This window comes from Osmerus mordax, chromosome 6 (genome assembly GCF_038355195.1).
Source record: "Osmerus mordax isolate fOsmMor3 chromosome 6, fOsmMor3.pri, whole genome shotgun sequence".
Classification (NCBI taxonomy): Eukaryota; Metazoa; Chordata; class Actinopteri; order Osmeriformes; family Osmeridae; genus Osmerus; species Osmerus mordax.
The window spans coordinates 17,611,304-17,624,390 of NC_090055.1; the positions used below are offsets into that span (position 1 = coordinate 17,611,304).

At 43.1% G+C, this 13,087-nt stretch overlaps 2 protein-coding genes across 3 annotated transcripts; one reads left to right on the forward strand and one right to left on the reverse strand.

Moving 5' to 3' along the window:
* The first annotated feature begins 33 nt into the window (after positions 1-33).
* LOC136944620 (NF-kappa-B inhibitor delta) lies at positions 34-7,330 on the forward strand. Of its 2 annotated transcripts, none has more exons than XM_067238453.1 (12): positions 34-173; positions 2,907-3,037; positions 3,158-3,191; positions 3,331-3,587; positions 3,725-3,930; positions 4,198-4,303; positions 4,671-4,817; positions 5,153-5,204; positions 5,610-5,767; positions 5,978-6,094; positions 6,637-6,801; positions 7,017-7,330. In XM_067238453.1, exons 1-12 carry the CDS (start codon positions 158-160, stop codon positions 7,086-7,088), a joined length of 1,461 nt encoding a protein of 486 aa, XP_067094554.1. In that variant the 5' UTR covers positions 34-157; the 3' UTR covers positions 7,089-7,330. The 2 variants fall into 2 exon arrangements, with proteins under 2 accessions (XP_067094554.1, XP_067094555.1); XM_067238454.1 differs by having other exon boundaries at positions 3,161-3,191.
* Positions 7,331-9,512: 2,182 nt separating this feature from the next.
* On the reverse strand, positions 9,513-12,517 carry fxyd7 (FXYD domain containing ion transport regulator 7). Its single transcript, XM_067238470.1, has 6 exons — positions 12,388-12,517; positions 11,042-11,074; positions 10,880-10,954; positions 10,725-10,764; positions 9,988-10,028; positions 9,513-9,645 (listed from the first exon to the last, which is right to left on the reverse strand). Exons 1-6 carry the CDS (start codon positions 12,401-12,403, stop codon positions 9,626-9,628), a joined length of 225 nt encoding a protein of 74 aa, XP_067094571.1. The 5' UTR covers positions 12,404-12,517; the 3' UTR covers positions 9,513-9,625.
* Between the last annotated feature and the right edge of the window lie 570 nt (positions 12,518-13,087).

Here is a 13,087-nt window from a genome sequence, read left to right on the forward strand (position 1 = left end):
CAAAGTGAAAAGGAGGAGAACTTAACACATTGACGGAGATCAGGTAGCTTACAGTGTTCATATCGGACTCCAGAGATAAAGATTCACTAGGAGCTCCAACGTTCTTGGTTAAGCCGAGCCGATAAACTTCTGATTTAAGAGAAAAAGGGATTCTGACATGCACTGGCAGAAATGTAAGTAACATTTAGGATTATATTATGTTGTGAATGCTGACATATCATGCGTCTAATATACAGTTTGTAGTATGCTTATTATGAATAGGCTATAGCTATCTATGTAGGCTAAGCTTGTGTTTTTTCAACTAGCAAGGTTCCCATCTCAAATGCGGATAAAATCGGAAAATAGTTAAAGCTACACTATTTACAGTAGGCAAGTGCTTCTGTTGAATTTTTACTTTAACTCTGAAACATGGGGAAACCCTTTAACCCACCCTCTGTAGTTGATTTCAGTTCCAGTTTTACTAATATGAATTGCGATGAAGCGTGAATGGGGAACCCTGGTAGTAAAGACTCAAGGTCTACTACACTGCCTAGCGTAGCTTATCGCTCACTTTTACCTTTATGTTACGCGCTGTTCATTGCCAAGCATCTTGTCGACATTCTTAATATGGGGACCACCTCATTAGCCTATGCTTTCCATTGTAAACGTTATAAAAGGCACATGTTGCCTTTTAAATACAGAACTCGTAAAATACAATATCATAAAAGCTGTCAGCATTGGGCTAGCATTAGACTAGAGTCACGATTGAGGAAGTTTTTTTCGTTCATCGAAATTGAACCGACGCTGAAAGGTCGTAGGAATCCCCACCTCCCACGAGCGTGACTCAATGTCCAGGGGTTTCCGTAATTTAAATATTACATCAACCCTGATCAGACAGGGTATCCCAGCGCTGTTATCAAGCCTGGTGGTCTATTTCTTATCTCTCACTGAGACTGACACTGTTTTGAGGATGAGGATACTATGCCAAATAACTTAGTTTAATCATTCAAAGTAAAAAACAAACAAACAGTTGTTGCATATCCTAGATGAAATGTAGGCTACATAACGTGAAGTTAAACTGAAACAATTTTATTGTAAATTATCCATGTTGGTAAGTGTGACATATTACATCTAGACAGTCCACTACATACAGAACATAAATTCATAATATGTCTGTCGTGATAGGGTTTTTCTTTCCTCCTTCATACACCACTGGTTATGAATTTGCATACATTTCTTTTCGAGCTGTGCAGCTGCTCTCGACTCGCTCCAGCGAACAGAGCCTGCGTGGCAAGGTTTATCTCTGGCCAGAGAAGGATTCGCGCCGTTGGAATCATACTCCCACGCTGCAAAGGACACTGAGAAATTACGTGGGGACATGTTTATGAGACCACTATGCGGGTGACAAACGTTCATGCCCCTTGTTATAATGTGAGAACAGAATGAACAATATGAGAATAGTGTGAACCTAATACTCAAACTAAGTATGGTTTCATTCACGTCATAGACTCACTTTCTTAGACAGGCTTCAGTCTTGACCCTTGGCCTCTGATAGTACAAGAGCACCATGAATATTATTTATTGGAAATGCACATGAGATGGACCGTTTCTACAGAAACTCCTTGGTATCTCCCACTGTGTCTGTACACTTTGTTTTAAGATTTGTGCAGCATTTGAAGTGCAGTGGGAAATAGGGAAGAGTAAAATGAGGAAAGGCAAGGATAAAGAATGAACACTAAGGTATTTTATCAGAGACAGACGTGAATGGTAACTGTGAATTTCCAGATTTGCAGAACAGTCTCAGTTCCTTTTTCTTAACTCATTTTCTATGGGTTGCATTTTACTGCTGAGATACCGAAAGCTCTTTTGTAAACGAAAAGTGAAAACAGAAATGAGCCTCTGGTAATTTCGATCACCGTTTAAAGTACTTGTGAAAGGTCTACTGTGATATAACTTCATTAAAACAGACAGTGATGTATGTATCTAAAATCCCCTTTTGCAGTATTGTTATCAGAAAACCTTATGTGAGATAGGTGATGAGAAAAGGTCTTACTCAGTAACCACACAGAGCAGTGGTGAATCAGTGCATCAGTTAGTGACACATAGGCTAGCTCAAGAGGCCCTAGGTTTCTTCGTCTCCTTCAGGCTGTCATCGTAGGCGGTTCTCATCGCTCCAATTCAGAGCAGCGACTTCCGCGTCGACGTAACGTGCCCTTAGCACACAGGAAGGAACGTGTTGCGGTTCGTGTGGCTTGTCAGCGTAACGGAGCCAGACGAGAGTGAGTCATAGAAAATGTGTAGTGGCAATCCCTCCAATACCAGGGCTTCTAGAGAACCTGTGTGGTAGACCTGGCCTTGTGGTCTCTGTTCCTAATGGAAGAGGTTCCTCATACCTTGATCTGTACAACTTTCTGTTTGATGGGTGGAAATGTAATTTGATCTTTCATGTGTAGGGTAAAGACATCGAGGAAATGTAGCTACACTGCTTTGCCACACACCTTATCAGCTGGAAACCCTATGTGTTTATCATGTACCGGTCTTTCCTATTTTCTGCTTTTTCCTTTTTCTGTTAAATAGAGGAACATTTTCATGAAAAACAACACATATTTAACAGATGAGATATTATTTTAGAGGAAAGGATCAAAAGACTGAAGTGGAAAGAGAAGACTCACTGAGTTTGCAATATCATCTCAGAAGCATAATAAGACATTTTACGTAATACACTTGATCAAAACCAAGTACCCACAAATCTGGAGGATATTAATGAACTGTTGCAGTGAAGAACACATTCCACAGTTTGCCAATTGTTCAAACATTGTTTTGCGTCACGTCTGTCTCTCACTCTCTGTTTCTACCACCACCACCTGACTTTTGGTTCAGAGGTAAATCAGCTGACTCGCTTTTCGCTCTTCGCTTTTCTCTGACAGCGTCAAAGGAGAAGCCGTGTTATTCTCTGCCCACTGTGAAGAAACTCCTGGAGCAGAAAAGAAGGCGAGACACAGCCTCAGGGTCGCCCTCCACATCAACAACTAGTCCTGCTCCACCCAACGTTGGCCAGGTAAAACACCCGCATACACAGAGACACTGCCTATCTCTGAATTGAGTACTGACTAACATTCACTCTCTGAGTGAACTCCTCACAAAACTGCTCTAAAATGAATCCTATCATTCCTGTCAGCAGGTTTCCACTTCCGAGTTGTCGACGTCTACAGGTCAGTAATAGAACAGCAACGAGACCCACCTCAAACTCAAACCTGGGACATCCAGCTGAACAGAACGTCCTGGCCTTGTCGTGGTTGTGAGTGTTTATGACAGTTTGTTTATGGTTTCTCATTCCCCTGTCCCTTCCAGGTGCCTGCAACAGCTTCTCAGACATGCCGGTGAGCTACTGTGAATCCTGGGAAGCGGTGTGTGCTCACCCAGGCCCATCTGCAGTCCTGGAGAATCCCTTCCCCTCCATGGGTACGAGCTCCTACTCCAACCAGACAGGACTGGAGGACTCCAGCCAGGCCTCAGCCTACAGTCTCTCCATGGCATCTGCCTATAGCCCTCAGCCCATCCAGCAGAGTGGCCCGCTCTATCCAGACATCCTGGGTCATCAGTTCCATGTGAGAAACATCTCACAAAATGTATTGTTCAAATGAAACTTTCGCAAACGTACAATGTTTCCAGCCCACTCACTGTGGATTGTCTCGTGCCTTCTTAGGCAGTCGACGGTTTGACTTTTAACCTGTTGTCTCCCCAGCTGGAGTGTCCTGTCTCTGATGCTGGGCCTAGTCTGGTGTCGTCCAGCCTATGGTTGTCTGGGGCCGGGGCCCAGGGGCCCACCTTGAACCCCTATCCCTGCCAGCTGGCCATTGAAAGGCAGATGGACATCAATATGCTGAGAGAGGCCAGGGCCTTCTTTCAAGAGAGGGATTACAGCTGGCACCCTGATGAAGATGGAGATACGTAAGTATGTGTGTCTGTGTGTGTTCGCTGTGTATCTGTGTGTGTCTACACTGTGTGTGTGTGTGTGTGTCTGAGCACAGTAAGTTTAGTCATTGCGATCCGGGTCTTTGCGCAGCCACCTTTTTGTTGCAATTATGCTATACAACAACAATGACCTATGACTAACCCTGAAAAAATACTAAGAAAATTGTGAAATTGGTCATGGGGCTTTACACGGTCTGTAGGAGTCACCTGGAACCAGTGTCTCATGTTAGCTTGTTTTGTCAGGATTCTGCATATCTACACAGCCAAGGGGCTCAGGGAGTATGCCTTCGCTGCTGCAGAGAAGCTGAGAGATCTTGAGAGACTGGACACTAAAGAACACAAGGGCAAGGTACAGCACCAGTTACTATAACTTCAGGTGCAAACACGGCTGGACTGGGACAAAAAAAATTGCCCTTTTTGCTCAGACCGGCACACCACAATCGGTCGGACACCACCCACCAGTACACCAAAAGAGTTAAGAGATGTGATTGGGAAAATTATATAAAGGTTTATATATATATTAAATATCATATCGGCCACAAGTGCGTCGGACAGATTGGTATGCCAGATTACCAGTCAAGGCCTGGGTGCAAATACAGCAGCCTTTTAGGAGAGCAGTTCCACCCTTTATACAGCACAAGATACACTGCCCGTGTATTGGCCTTCTCACTGCAAAATAGCCATCAAATAGAGACATTTATGTTCCTCTTTCCCAGACTGCATTGCTGGTGGCGGTGACGGCGGACCAGCCAGAAATCGTCCAGGACCTGCTGTTTCTTGGTGCAGATATCAATGCCTGCGATGTCAAAGGTCAAACTGCTCTTCATCTGGCTGCAACCTATGGCTATCCCAGGATCCTGCAGGTGAGACTGTTAATTTGGCCTCAGCACAGATTCAGTATGGTCTACATTGTCTGAATGTAGCCCAAGGCCGTAATCATAATACATATTGGGGGACACACATCCCCCCCTATATTCAAATCTGGTCAAAATGTCCCCCCCAATATATTGCAATAAAAATATAAATGTGCTACGCTACGACAGGCAACCACGCACGCTGTCCGAAATGATCATAAAAAATGTAATTCGTCCCCCCCAATGTTGACTCCATGGCTACGGCCTTGATGTAGCCTATTGATTTTGAATAGGTCTCTGGCACGAAGACTTCAATCCCTTAAAGCTTTGGATCTATGTTATAGGTTATCCTTTCCTCCGGACCTGGAGTGAACCTGGAAGCCAGGAATTTTGAAGGTAACAGCTTGCAAGCTGGTGTTCTGTTTGGGTCTTCATCAGAAATTCAAATTCTCGCTGTTCATGATCATTGACCTATGCACTTTTGTAAAGCTCTCTCTTGGAAGTCGTAATGAATAAAAGCGTCTGCTTAATGAATAAATGTAATGTAAATTTAGTGAATTATAATAACTTCGTTTTGGGATATTAGATTGAATTGGCAATACTCTACTATGTTTAAACTGCTTTGTACTTCCAATGAGGCTTACCCAGAGATAGATAGAAATAAAGAAAACTAGACGGTATAACATAATTGATCCCAGAGGACAAAATCCACCTTTACACAGCAACATAGAAAGGAATACTCCCAGAAATGCACCTGCTGTTAACCTGTGGCTCCTCCTGCTCTCTCCCTCGCTGTCGCAGGCTTGACTCCCCTTCACTGTGCTGCTATCTCCCACGGAGCCACCATGAAGGCTCTGTCCTCTGCGGCCCTGGCGGATGCCAGCCTAAACGCCACTGCTGATGACAAGCTCTCCTGCCTCCAGATGCTGCTGAGTGCCGCAGCCATCGTTACCAGCCAGGTAGAGCGCCCCCCTCTGAGCAAGACTGGTGCTTCATCACAAAGACTCGTGACTGGTTTCAGCATGACCAAGTGAATGTGAAACGAATGACTCACGAATGACTCCCTTCTCACTACTCTGAAAACCACAGTTGAGTTTTTATTTGAGGGGCACCTCAGGGCGTTGCAGTTTCATTATGTTTTGTTCACGGCGTTCTTCCTCTGTTTCCAGGAAATCAAAAGCAGCAAGACTGTCTTGCATCTGGCCGTCAAGGAGGGAAACATCCATCTGGTTCGCTACCTGCTGAGGATCCGCCTGTCTAACATGAAGGACTTTGTCAACATGAAGGTGAACAACCTCAGATGAACTGTGTCACTCCCTGTTTCAGTCACTCCCCTCCGGCAGAAGGCTGCGGTCTATCAGGACCAATACCTCACGCCACAAAAACAGTTTCTTCCCCTCTGCTGTTGGCCTCTTCAACAAGGCCAAGGGACCACACTGACTCAAATGACTTATTGCTTAAAACACTCTGCTTTTGCACTGCACCACAACATGGTATCTTGTACATTTGTATTTTTTGTAATATTTGTATTTTTATATTGTAATTTACGGCAACTTATATTTATTCCACTTAGTACTGCTAGTCTATGTACCCTTAGTATAGTTAGTCCACATATTTAAATTTTAGGTATATGTTTATTGTATGCACCTTCCTGCCAAAGCAAATTCCTTGTCTGTGCAAACTTTCATGGCGAATAAATCCCTTTCTGATTCTGGTCACTGTACGGGGTTGAAGTGTGTGTGTGAGTGTGCAGATGTGTGCGTGTGTGTTGGTGTGTGTGTAGACGTGTGTTTGAGCGCCATTCACCATCCCTCTGGCTTTCCTGCAGGCCCACGGTCACACAGCGCTACACATGGCGGCTGGTCTCCATGGAAACCCTCATCAGGAAGAGATGCTGAGGCTGTTGCTGAGCAAAGGGGCGGACCCGAGCATCCGCAATCTGGAGAACGACCAGCCTGCTCACCTGCTTCAGAGCGGCCCTCACGGCGACCAGGTGAGTCGTCAAAATCAAGATGTCAGCCAAGTCATGTTACCAGCCCTCCTGTAACCTGATCAGTGGCACAGAAGTTAAATAGCACTGACCTCTGACCAGTTAGTCTCTTAGTTAGGGAGTGGATCTACAGGTTCAGGTGTGTTGGTTCACAGCCACCCTCACCTGTAGCTACTGTGTGTGCGCTCGGATTCTTCATGACTTTCTCCTCTTTCCAGCTCAAGCTCATTCTGAAGAAGCGAAGCGCTTCCACTCGTCGACGTGTAATGTCCTTCCAGGACCAAGAGTGACTGGGACCACTGTCCCCATGTATCCCCCTCCCCCCCTGTGACAGTGCCGGTCAGGATGTAAGCCATTGTACAGCTAATATTTAGTCTAATATTTGACTATTTGCTTACATGGCATCAAAGGTAGGGTTTACAGACAAGTTTCCCTCCAATAGCTTTATCCTGACAGCGCTGTGATCAAGGGGAAGGGATTTTTAAGTATCTTCTTGTGAGGATATCTGGTTTTCTTTTTCAGAGAGCCAGAATGACATGCTTTTGTTATCAGTATCTGTCATTGTATTATTTTTCCAGAGTTGTTTTTTCTTCCTCAGTATAACTTGAATGTGATGTGTACTTTCGATTTCAAAGCTATTCTGAATCTCTACATTTTTGGCATGTTGCCACACTGACCTAATCTAATAACCTGATCCAGGTTTTTTAAATGGTTACATAAATAAACCTGCAGAGAATTGATCAATCTAGTAGACATGCAGAAGCACCTAGCTTCAGTTTTCCCAGGTATTTATCTGCACGTACATCTTTCGTGTAAGTGGGGGTAATTATTTCAACAAAGGATATAAAGGAATAAATGAATAAGAAGACTGAATGATAAGGTAGATTGTGAACCCCATGATCAGACTCTTTCTCAGATCCTACCTGATTTCCATGAAATAGTTTCCATAGAAGCAGCCCCAACACCTACTTACTCCCCTTAAAACTTCCCACCGTGAGGAGAAATCATATTGGTTCATTGAATGGTGGTTTTGATTTCAGTAAGCGTTAGTGCTTATATTAAGCATGCGTTTTTTTCGTCATTCATAACTCAACTCTTTTACTCTTGGTAAATTTGTCTTCATTTTACTATGTGAAGTGAATGTGTGGATGATGTCAATGCTGTTATAGTCAAATGTGTAGTATTTATTATCTTGGGCATTATACGGTATAGAGTTTGATTGTTTTTGATTAACATAAATAACTGAAACGTACTATTATGGTAGATATGCATCATTGTAAATGATAATATGAAATACCACTTAATTCCAAAGATAGATATCCATAGTACCATTGGTACTACGAAAGCTTTTATCTATTTTCCCCTGTTTTTCATATCATGGTATGTCTGAGTCCCCAACTAGATGAGACACACCTATCAGATCACTGAAAGGCACCCTAGCGTCAACAGGCAGTTTGAATGTTCTTTCACTTGTGTCAATTCTACCTCTAAATGACTGTTAAGAATCACTGAACTGACTGTTTGTGACAATGGCACGCTGCTTATGATGTCACTGAATTGAGTTTGTCTAAGCAAAACCACTGTCAATAAACATTATTTCAGTAGTGTGGTCTCTGGTTTGGTGTTTATTTCCCTCCATCCCTCCTGTATGGCATGGATAGTGCCAACTGTAATTGTAGTAATTAAGAATGTACTCATTGTAAAAGACAAGGCACACTAATGACGAGAAAACTGCCAAACATTTTCACTACTCTGAAACAGGGTGTTACAAAGACACATATTAAAGAGATAGCATGAAAACAACTTTATTGAAGGAAGCTCCTAGAACATGCTATTTCATATTTATTGCAGCATCTGTTCCGTTTGGTTGTGTGCGTCTTTTTGTCTGCTTTTGTTGATGCTATGGGCTCAGATTCAGGCATGGCTGCATGGGCAAAACTAAGTCATGACAAACACTACAACTGCTAGAAAAGGATCAAACGGTTCAAACGAAAGCCCACTTGCAGCTCATTGGTTTCTGTGCTCCATAGAATGGACATTCCCTCTCTTTTTACACATCAATGCCAGGCAAGTTTCATGAGCTGAGAATGGACAAAGTATCAATGATAGAAAACCAAACAGGTGCAGTGGTGCATATCACTAGTAGCGTCTAGAAAGCAGAAATAAACAAAGTAATAATGGAGCCTATTACAAAGACGTTTCTGATTTAGTGTTAACAGTGTTAAAATATGATATACAGCATAAAGTAGTAATCTAAAGAAAAAAACGGAATGTGCTTGAGTATAATATTACAGACATGCTATGATGGCACCAACCATGTCAAACATCCATCCATGATGTTATTGGACAATAAATAAATGTGCAATTGCGTTTCAAAGATTATACAATAAAACAATTTTTTCCATGCAGCCATTTTAGTGCTTTAAATAAAGTATACTGCTCAGACCTTTATAGTCGTGACACATAGTGACAACAGGTGTTTTTTGCGTTTATTGGCAAGTTAATGTAGTTTATAATGCGTAGCCGACCTCTCAACTGGCACTGAAACCACATTGAACATTCATTTTGAGACAGGTCAGATGCACCTATGATGTCAAGTAAGTTGTCGAACAGACAGCTCTAACAGTCAAATATATTCTAAAACTTGTTTTTTTAAATACAATTCAACCGTTGAAAAAGGTACCGTAGTAGAATATTCCCTTGCGTAGAGAAGTACCCTGGTGTTTCTTTCGACCGAGTTTGAGTGTGTGTATATGTGTATGTGTGCGCTGACTCTCTCGTGTGTTTCCGACGACGGCCCCCTCTCCTGCTTTCAGCCACCGACTCTCTACACGGTCTGAGGAGGCACTGCAGCAAAGGACAGAGAAGAAGAAGGCAGCGTTGCTCACATTACATTTACATTTATTCATTTAGCAGACGCTTTTATCCAAAGCGACTTCCAAGAGAGAGCTTTACAAAGTGCATAGGTCACTGATCATAACAACGAGATAGCCACAAAACATTGCGAAAACATGAAGTACACATTGTGAACAACTTTGTTCACAATGTGTGGTTTTGGCTACTCGCAATGTTTTGTGGCTATCTCGTTGTTATGACACATCCACAGATATCAGCGCCAATGACTGAGAACCTTCTCCTTGTGAGCACAGACCATGAGATCTACTGGAGCCCCCAGCAGGAGCAGCTTACCTTCTGTCTTTGGTATTTGGGTGCCAAGACCTGTGCTGGAGCTACAGCGAAGGAATCAGGAGAGGAGGGAAGGAGAGGAGGGAAGGACACGAGTTAGGACGGCACTTGTTCTAACGTATGGATGCGTCGAGGAAGAGCAAACCTGAGCAAACCGAAAACTTTACGGCCACAAATTATTTGCGTCTGGGTCGCCTGGTTTTGACCGCATGGGCCATGCACATAGGACTGTGGATGGGTGGGTCAAATCCAGGGACCGAGATGCGAGGTCATTGTGGCCACAGAGTTCTGTGAGGAATGGAATTCAAAAGAACCAGGCTAAATGCAGACGTTTCTGGGATGGTCCTGATTGGTCGGTTTTGGGGGTTGCGGCATGCCATTGGTTTAGATCGAACACGGCCCACATTGCCAGCTCTCATCCAGAACATGTCATCATGGAGGCCTGAACTGGGATCACTGGGTTAACTCGAGGGTTAGCTCAGTGTGTTGGCAGTGTTGTTGGTTTAGGGAATTCACACAGAAGCATCCACTACAGAGGTGCGAAGGGGTAGGGGGGGGGGGGGGGGGGGGGGGCAAGAGGATAGGAAGATTGGAGGTTTCGGGGTAGGAGGGGGGTTCAGACATGATCAGAACAATAGATCAAAACTATGGCCTTTATCCTCTGCTACTTGGGTTTCTTGTTTCAATGTCATTCCACATGCACAGGCAGAGCTGCTGCCAAGCCGTTTGCAAACTCTTACTTTGAGGAGGATTTTGTGAAACATTTTGTCATTTTTTTACCTGTTGAAAAGATGAGAAGTTACACTAACAGAAGAAGATATGGGTACATTTTGTGTGTATGAAAGAGAGATTGGTAGAGAGAGAGAGAGACATATGAGTGATAAAGATAACTTACTCAGTGCTATTAAAATGCCGGAAACAAACATGATCACAGCCAGGATGACCCCTGTAGTCCGTAATGTCTCATAATCTGTGAAGAACCCACACATTAATACCCATGGAAACATAGGCTATGGGTAGTTTGTCACTGAAATGATCTATGGCGTTTCATACTCACCATAGTGAAATCCACTTTGATCTGGAATTTCTGCTTTTGTACAAGGAAACATTTAGTCATGAGTGACAATCATTTTAACCAACCCAAAATGACATTAATTTGTCGAATTTGTCTGAATGCCATGTCTATTGTCCAACTTGATCTGTGTTTATGTAGTATGAAATGGACACATTACGTTTTGCCGTTAGACACAATGACAACAAGCGACTTGAGATAGACTCAGCAAAGGAGAAAGAAAACGTTTAAACATCGGCAACATAAAATGGGGAAAACTGTAGTAACAGGTGTCACTGTCGTCCGTCAGTTGTCTATTAACCCCCATTCTCCACAAAATTGGATCTACTGAAGAAACTACACGATCACCTTCTTTAATCTACAGCTTGGCCATCGAAGAACTATCGATAGCGGTATTGCAAAAGGTCATTGAGTGATGATTGAGCAGTGTAATTCAACTGAGATTCGCTATGAGGATCAGGGTGTAAACGGTGAGCGTAAAATTCTATCGACGACGCGATTTTTTTTGTTGAGACACCAGGCGCTGGTCCCTTGTTGCTTTAATGCGGAGCGCTTGATCAATGCAGCTTTCTCTGCTCAGCAGAAAAAGGCGCGCCACAGAAAGTGGGAGACGCAGAGGGGCTGTTGAGGCGATGCTTTGAGCAAGTTGATCGGTAAAGTCTTTGACATGCACACCTATCGATTAGTATTCAATTTGCCTCTTATATGTCGAGAATATAGTACTTAGCTGAATTTAACCAACGCTATTTCGAAACTGTTTTAGCATATAAACTAAACATGCTCCTAAACTAATCTTGACCAAGATATCTTCAAAAGAAATGTAAGCCCCTAATTAGCTCGAGTTGGCTGGCATGATTTTGCCTTAACTGAGCGTCGATAATGCGGCTTTGTGTTGCTGAACTCCCCTTTTTTTCATGGCTTAGCTGGCGCTTTCTACATCACCCCAACACCATGCTACCCCATCTTTAGATGTGACAGCGATAAGAGTCTAATCGGAATTAAGCTATTTTTATGGTCAAACATAAAATAATGCATGCATTTTAGAAGTAGGCCCATTAGAATGGATTTTGAGAATCAATTAATTGACAATTAAACCTTTAATAAATTATATTTATTACAAATCTCTACTGGCACTCTCTTTGCACTGTAGCACCATCTAAAATTATTTCAATCAAGTAGATTACACGTACACTACATGCACAGAATAAGTCTGCCAGGTAATAAGATCTCAATTCAAATCAAACAAGACCAACAGAATAAACTAGTCAACTCAAACTTCAGCAGCATATATATAATATATATAAGATTTCATGGATTAAACCAGAACAAACCTTGTGTTGCTTCCATTACTGCTGTGTTGAAGGATTTTGACTTTCTGACTCGGAATCTCGCAGGTACAAACGATGTGAAGCGCACATAAGCAGCGGAATCTGATGGAAACTGCGGCTCTACAGTTTCAGTTGCATCACTGTCTCAACCACAAAACAGCGGAGGCCCCCTAGTGGCTAAATGTGAGAGTAGCGGGGGACTATCGGTTTTCCAGTGCAGCAGTGATCAAGGTATTCCCCTATGATAGTAAAACTAGGTGTGCCAACCAATGCGGATGTGCTGCACGGAGCCGGGGAGCTCCAGAACCACTTCTTGGTGCGCTTCCCATTCCTCCTCAATGCGGCAGACGGAGCGGTCCTAGCAACATCACAAATGAAAACACAAGACTGCATTGCGAAGTGGATGGGCCAGACAATTGTTTTCAAAAGTGCAGGAGTGTTGCGTATCAAACCATCCATTATGTTATCAGTTAATTTCCCGTTTATTTCAGTTTACATAAGTCACAGAAGCTTTATCAAGACAGCAGTACTATAGGCCTACATTAATGTGACAATCTTCCTCGAAAGCAAGGCCATATCAGCTGCATACATGCTGTATGCAATGTTGTGCGGACATATGCCTTCATGTGCATCATGAAGGCATATGTCCACAAATAATCTGTAGGCATTCAAAAGCAATTCAAAGTGAAACGGCCTTCTTTTT